This window comes from Diachasmimorpha longicaudata, chromosome 4 (genome assembly GCF_034640455.1).
Source record: "Diachasmimorpha longicaudata isolate KC_UGA_2023 chromosome 4, iyDiaLong2, whole genome shotgun sequence".
Lineage (NCBI taxonomy): Eukaryota > Metazoa > Arthropoda > Insecta > Hymenoptera > Braconidae > Diachasmimorpha > Diachasmimorpha longicaudata.
In genome coordinates this window covers 3755239-3763130 of record NC_087228.1, presented here as the reverse complement: position 1 = coordinate 3763130, position 7892 = coordinate 3755239, and the positions used below count along the sequence as shown (strand labels likewise).

At 44.5% G+C, this 7892-nt stretch overlaps 1 protein-coding gene across 1 annotated transcript; it reads right to left on the bottom strand.

Annotated features, from left to right (window-relative positions):
• Window positions 1-1950: 1950 nt before the first annotated feature.
• Window positions 1951-7659, bottom strand: LOC135161810 (uncharacterized). The gene is made up of 4 exons (XM_064119734.1): window positions 7597-7659; window positions 6144-7545; window positions 5100-6074; window positions 1951-5027 (listed from the first exon to the last, which is right to left on the bottom strand). The coding sequence occupies exons 1-4, from the start codon at window positions 7657-7659 to the stop codon at window positions 1951-1953; spliced, it is 5517 nt and encodes a 1838-aa protein (XP_063975804.1).
• Between the last annotated feature and the right edge of the window lie 233 nt (window positions 7660-7892).

Genomic DNA, 7892 nt, shown 5'->3' with positions numbered 1-7892 from the left:
AATATTAATGTTAATTGATACTGCGGTGATTGCTTTACCCTGGGGAACCCTCGCAAGAAGCTAAATTCTAAACGTCAGCCGGTGTCAACAAACAGTAGAGGTTATATTGTTAAATGTCACTTCTGCCCAGTAATGGGCGAGAATAACCTGCGGCTTCGCACCACAATTTTCGAATATTTTTGCACGCACGAACTGTTATAAACACTTTATTCGGTGTTGACACAGTTGAGTTCGCACACGATGGTACAAAACAATATTTGTATGGTTGTTTTTTAACTTTTTGACTGTCATTTGACATTTTGGAGTATTTGTGAGTGTTTTAATCAGTTAAGGTTAAATCAGTTTAAATAGGTTTAATCAGTTAGGGTTAGGTAAATTTGATATACCGACGGTAGGAATCTATGATCCGGTAGATGGCGCCACATGCGGAAGTATTATAGTGTTTCTTTGGGTTTCACTGTATATAATAATAATGCACTAAAGGATTATGATAAACTAGATATTTATTGTACATCTAACTTAGGCAACACAAAAGGTAAGTAGTCTTAGGAATACAAAGGGTCCAGTATCCACTATAGCTGTGGCGTCGTTACTGGAGTATAGATAAGGCAGACACCCAGCGCTAGCAGTCAAGTCGGGGAGATAGTTGTTGCTTCCGACGTTGGCGCTTGGGTGTCAGGATTGTGGCAGGAGTCGAAGTTACCGACGGTCGAGCTGCCACAGTATAGGACCCGCCTGATGACGTCATGACAACTTTTGGAGCATTTGAAAATTTCACTTTTTGAACAATCGATAATTAATTGTTAATAGATTTTTGAAATGTTTTTTCATGAACAATCCATTATTAGGACCATTAACTATGTAAAAACAAAATTAAAAAAAATCATGCAAGTTCCCCATTCGTCCGCATGAGCAACTAAATGCCGAACTTGCCATTAATGACACAAAAAGAAAGATAGTTCATACAAATAAACTTAAATTAGCTTTTATACGTCCAGAAACCAATGAAGATAGTGTCTAAGAAACTCAAATTTACATTGACTTGATTATTAGCCAAAATCATTTCTGTTTATGAGATAAGAAAATGTATAATAGGCAGAAAGGATGTTTACAAAAACCCCTTTTTTAAATAACGGGAAAGATGTCGCAGAATGAGCCAGTTGCGACTAGAATTCCCCAGATTCCTCCATTCTTTTTCTATATTTGGGCGCGTAAGGCTCAAATTAAATATTATTTGAATAATGGACAATTAAATAACAATAGTTGGGAGAAATACTCAAATAGAATGAAAGTAGATGGAATGCTGGACATGTATGGGAGGAGAGAAAAATAGAAAGAGTAAATTCCAGCAAAACGGGGAAAAAGTAATAATTTACGAGAAATTTCAGAATATCGTGACTAATGGTAAGCCTACACTGTAAAATCTTTGGGGAACTACTTTCCCATGTTTTTATACATTCGTGAAACTCAATGGTCAATGGAAATCCTGTGTTTAGTTGAGGAACGTGATTTTTGGGTGGTCGGGCGTCGGAAAATTGGGATTAGTGTCGTGAGGATGACTGAATAACACTAAAACACTAGGATGTAAAACCTTCGCGATTTATTGTCATCTGTTGTAAATGCAATACAAAAATGTATAGAATTGTTGATTTTCACCCGTGTGAAATCGTTGATTGTTGAATTGCAAAAAAGTACGTTGAGCGTCGTTGAGGAAAGAAAATATCCAAAATAGGTTGACTGACACGTTGGTTATACGGTGAGTAACTGACTTGGGGGGGGGGGGGTCTCAAGTCCGTTACCGAGGCGGATGACCAGTGACCCGATGAACTCCGGAAGTGTCCGAAATTCATCGATCACTTGTCGTTAAGGTGGGGGGCGTTTTTTCATGTCTACTTTAAACATCCCGCCCGCATTCATCAAGCATGATGAATTCTCTGTTGATGGTAGTCTCTAGTTGTCATCTTGTTGGTCTGCTGGTGTTGGGTTCGTTGGTAGCAAGCAAAGTTTTGCTATTGGTCGGGTGTATTGATGTCGTTGCACCCGAATGTTCTGCGTTGATGGTGATCCATCTGGATTCGTTGGGATCTCTGCGGTTGCTGTGAGCAGTTCTGCGACTCTCACTAGTCCATCAGCCCCTGGCCTTACCACAATGACTCGTGCCAGTGGCCAACGTGCTGGAGGGAGATCATCATTGGTCATCAGGACCATGTCTCCCACCTTGATGTTACGTTGCTGTTGATTCCACTTGTATATGGAGTGGTAACGTTGAAGACACTCCCTGGACCATCTCGACCAGAATTGTTGTATTTTCTGGGTCACCAGATTCCATCGTGTGATTTTGTTGATATTTGTGTTGAGTTGAGATGGCTCCGGGAGTAGTTGAAGAGGTTCTCCGATGAGGAAATGCCTTGGTGTGAGAGCCTGAAGGTCATCTGGATCATCCCTCATCGGGACAATAGGCCGTGAATTGAGATAGGCCTCGATTTGTACCAGGATCGTGTTGAGCTCTTCGTATGTTAACGTTGTTGTTCCCAATACTCGTCGTAGATGATACTTCGTTGACTTGACAGCGGCCTCCCACTTGCCTCCGAAGTGAGGGGCATTTGGTGGGATGAATTGCCACTGGGTTCCGTTGAAGGCAAGAGCAGCTTTAATTTGTCGATTTTCTGGAGATTGTTGGTTGTTGAGTCTGTTGAGTTCGTTGGCTGCTCCTTCAAATGTCGTTGCATTGTCACTGTACAGAACAGCTGGAATGCCTCGCCTTCCAGTAAATCGTTTGTATGCTGCGATAAATGCATCCGTTGTTTGTCTGGTGACTAGTTCAAGGTGAACCGCTGAGGTTGTGAAACACACAAAAACAGCTATATGAACTGATGATGGTTGCGCGTTCGTTGGTCTCCACTTGAAGATTGGAAATGGCCCTGCATAGTCTACTCCAGTATGCAGGAATGGTCTTGAAGGCGTTGCCCTAGATGTTGGAAGTTGACCCATTAACTGTTGGGCTCGTGTTGCCCTGAATCTGGTGCAGACAGTACAGCGCAGAATTAATGCATGGACTGATTTTCTGCCACCAACGATCCAGTTTCGTTGTCTGATATGAGCCATGGTGAGTTGAACTCCCCCGTGGAGTGTTTTCTGGTGAGCCTCGTTGATGATGAGCGTTGTCAGGCGAGATTGTCGTGGTAAGATAATTGGGTGAGTCTCGTCTGGATCAAGCAATGAGTTCTTTAGTCGTCCACCAAGCCTGAGAATTCCTTGATCATCAATTCTCGGTGTGAGCTTGGCCAATGGATGTTGGCGAGGTAGTTGGCTGTCTCTGTTGAGGTTCTGAAACACAGATTCAAAGTATTGGGTTTGTGTTACCTTAACCCAGAATGTCCTCGCTTCGTTGAGTTCTATCGTTGTTAATACTGGTGATTCGGGCGTTGGTTGTCTTCGAAGTCGTTGTATGGCTTGATTCATCGTTGCGGTGACTTGTAATACTTTGGATAAAGTAGAATATCTGTAGAGGAACTCTGCCAGTGGATGCTGCCTAGCTTCAGCAGCTACTGGGTGAGCTGTTGCTGGTCTCTCTTCAAGAGACACCTCCGTTGGAGAACTGGTTGTATTTTGTGGCCAGGCTGACGGCGGTTTTGCTAGCCAGTCAGGACCTTTCCACCAAAGGTGATGTTCGTTGAGTTGACTCGGTGAGATGCCACGTGAAGCGCAGTCAGCAGAGTTGTAAATCCCACCGACATGTCTCCATACGGCTGTTGGTAATGCTTCCTGGATTTTCGTTACTCTATTGTTAACGAATTCCTTCCATCTCGATGGATGGCTGTTGATCCATGCCAAAGCTACAGACGAATCAGACCAGAGGTACGTTTCTGCGTTGACTTCCAATGTTTGTTGTGCCCAGCTCACAATTTTTGTTAGCAGAAGGGCCACGGTTAGCTCTAGACGTGGAATCGTCAGCTTTTTCAGTGGTACAACTCTTGTTTTTGCACACACCAAGCTGATTGTTCGTGTTTCGTTGTCTCGTTGAACTCGTAGATAAACGACTGCTCCTATGGCAGCTGTTGATGCGTCGGCAAATCCATGTATTTGTACGTTGATGATAGTTGGCGATAGATTTAGCCATCTTGGGATGGAAAGTTGATTTAGTTGTGCGAGTTCCTCCCTGAACTCTTTCCACCTTCGAACATAGTCGAATGGAACTTGATCATCCCAATTAAGTTTGAGCAGCCATAGTTCTTGGATGAATATTTTTCCTCCAACAATGACTGGTGCGATGAATCCAAGAGGATCGACAATTTCAGGTATTTCCGATAGCAGTACCCTCTTGGTGAAGCTCGTTGAGTTGAATATTCTCGATTTATATTGAAATAAATCTGTTGCTGGATGCCAGCACAATCCGAGCGTTTTGATGACTGCTTCCTCGAATTGCACTGTACCTGCCGGTCCCGTTGACAAGTTGAGTTGATTGAGTATCTCTGGGTGATTGCTGGTCCATTTTTGAAGTGGAAATCCGCCTGCCTGGCAGATCTGTTGAAGTTGAGTTGCTATTTCTTTGAATTCTTCCTCAGAGTCCGCTCCACCGTAAATGTCGTCGACATAACGGCCTTTAGTTAACGGTAGCACTGCTGCAGGAAATCGTTGACCTTCATCGTTGACGAGTTGTTGAAGAACTCTCAAAGAGAGCCATGGAGAGCATTTCTGTCCATATGTGACCGTTGTCAGTTGATATGTCACAAGTTGTTGATTTTCGTCTATCCAAAGAATGCGTTGAAGATTCCAATCGTCATGGTGTACGTTGATTTGTCGAAACATCTTAACGATGTCGGTGCCGAAGACGAGTCGATGTCGTCTTAACCATGTGAGTACATCCATTGCATCCACTTGGAGCTTTCCGCCCGCGTGGAGGATGTCGTTGAGTGAGATACCCGTTGATGTCTTGTTGGAGCCGTTGAAGACTACTCGAAGCTTCGTGGTTAGCGAATCTTCTCTCAGAACCCCATCATGTGGCAGGTAGTAATTTGTTGCTGGTTCTGATGTTTGTTGTATACGTCACATGTGATCAAGTGCTTCGTATTCGTTGATAAAGTCATAGTAGAGTTTGCTGTAGTCAGGATTAGCGCTTAATCTTCGTTTCACCGACTGGAGTTGACGAAGCGCTTTACTCTTCGATTCTCCGAGCGCTGCTGTTGATGTGCGAAGTGGCAATCGCACAATGTAGCGCCCTGACGTGTTTCGTTGATGAGTGCGTTGAAAGTGTTCTTCACACTCTAGTTCGTCTGGTGTGAGCTCGTTGGTTGTATTTGTTGAGATTGGTGGTTCTTCCTGGACCCAGAATCTTTGTAGAAGCTCCGTTAAATGTTCGTTAGAAGATCCCCTTGCCGCGGGTAAGGAGGTCCTCGTTGAATACTTTGTGTTGCATAATGGACCGGATAGGATCCATCCGAATGTTGTTAGTTGGCCAACTAATTGATCATCGTTGGATTTTTTAATCCCGTTGCCGATGATTTTCCCGTAGTTGTCAGCTCCGATAATTATGTTGATAGGTCCAGGTGTTGAGTATTTCTCATCTGCCAGTTGAAGCTGCTGCAGTGGTCCGATTGATGCAGATGAGCATGAGAACGTTGATAACCGTGAGGTTAGCTTTTGTAGGATGTGGGCGTTGATCTCAACTTGTTGAAATGGCTGTTTCGTTGATTGGAGCGTGACTGCCACAATCCCTCTCGTTGAACGTGCGTGTTTTCCACCAATTCCGATGAGTTCGATCGTTGAATGTCGTCGTTGTAGTTGAAGTTGATGAACCAGGCTTTCCGAAATAAATGAAAGCTCTGAGCCTTGGTCGATGAGGATTCTTGCGATGGTGTAGAACCCGCTATTGGAGAATGCCCTGGCGTTAGCCGTAGCCAAGAGCACTAATCGTTGATCCGTTGATTTGTGGGAGAACTTAGTGTCCTCTACGTTGCTCGAATTCCGTTGAGTCGATTCTTCGACTTGACTTCGGGGGGCGTAAATCCCCTTGTCAGTCGTTGAATCTGTTGATTTCTCGTTGGATCTAGTTGACTGAGTTGATGTTGGACGACCTGTTGAAAACGAGTGAGGATCAATGATCTGAGTGATGAATGAAGTTATAATAAATCAAACACTCAAACCTGATTCCTCCCTCGTTGGTTGTTGCTCTGGACTGCTGTTGATTGCTGATGTCGATGGTCTCTCTCTGTCTGTTGGGTCCATGTGCAACAACGTGTGATGCCTGTGTTGACATTTCATGCAAGATTTAGTGCACTTGCATTTCGACACCAGGTGTGTGCCGAAGCAGTTGTAGCATAGCCGTGTTGTTGAGAGATGCTCCAGTTTTTTCTGCGGTGGGAGGTTGAGGAATACTGGACACTTTTCAATGAAGTGCTTGGCGTTGCAGTACCCACAGCAATCAGCAGGCTTAATATGCTGAGGTTCCTTACGTTGAATTGTTGCTTCGGCGGCATGATAAACACGTGCACTAGTTGGTGTTGCGCGTTGAGGTTTTTCCTTAGGCCTGTGAGGAATTGTTGAGTCATGTTGATCATCTGGAGTCATGCCTCTTGCTGTTGACTCCAGGAAGTTGACTAACTCCTGCAGAGGTACGAAATTCGTTGAAGTTCCCAGCTTCTGTTCCCATGTGGTGCGTATGTCAGCCTCCATGGAACGTTTGAGCAAGTGAAATACGAATTGCTCGCCCAGATCTTCTTTGGAAATCCCGGCGGTGCTTATCAGCTGATCCACCGTCTCACGAGCAATATGAGCGTTGTCGATCATGGCCTTGGCATCTCCCTTAGCCATTGGTCGCAAGTTAACCACCCTGTTGAATAAGTGTCCGGCGATGAGACGTGGATTTTCGTAATGTCGTTGAAGTTTGTCCCATGCCTTCTCATAGTTGACGTCCGTAGCGGTAAAGGATGAGATGAGCTCAGCTGGAGGTCCCTTAAGAGCCTCCTTCAGCCTCACCAGCTTTTCTGCAGGCGACACGTCTGGCTTTCTTCCAACCAGATTCTGGAAAAGATCAGAAAATTCTTTCCATTGAGAAAATCTACCTTGAAATGTTGGGAGGTCGATTCGTTTAAGTTGACTATTTGTTGTTCTCCCAGCAGATAATTTCTCCTTCGTTGATACTTCCCCTTTGAGTTTCCAAATCCTCTTCAGCGTCTGACGTTTCAATTCTCCTGTTTTGAGAAATACTTTTCCCGTCATATAGCTGTGATCTGCGGGTAGAGTTGCAATCAATGCCTGTGATCGATCAGCAAATTCGATCCAGGCGTCCTTTAGATACTCCTCTTGGCCGTTGAGTTCTTCCAGCGTTGTATCTGAGGCTCTTAATTCACTCAGTTCTTCGTTGATTGCGTTGAATTCTCTAATTCTGTCCTGTAGAAACTCTAATTGGTTGGTTGTTCCTGTTGAGAGCTGCGTTGGTGTGCTTATGGTTGATGGCATCGTTGTAATTTCTGATTTCCTCGTTTTAATTGTTGAGGGGTTGATTGGAGGGAGAGTTTCGACAGCATTTGCCGAGTCTTCATGCTCCTGTGTTTTTCAAGCTTGCGTTTCCGGAGCGTTGCTGATGATTGGAGGTACTGGGTTGACCTCGACGTTGGTTTCGATATGTTCCGTTGACTTATACTCTCCATCATCTGCCATGTTGGTAACTGAGATATAACTACTTTACCGACCGTTGAGTATTATCGACCGTTGAGTTGGCGTTGAGTTGAGTGCGACCTCACTCGTTGGGCACAGTTCCAATAGGTTGGGAACTACTGACGACGTTGAGCGAAGTGGGCCGAGCACTCCCGAATGGTCACACGCTCGGTCAGAGAAATTTGAGACCCGATGAAATGTAAACAAACTCAATACAAAGGGTCGAGGGCAATAAA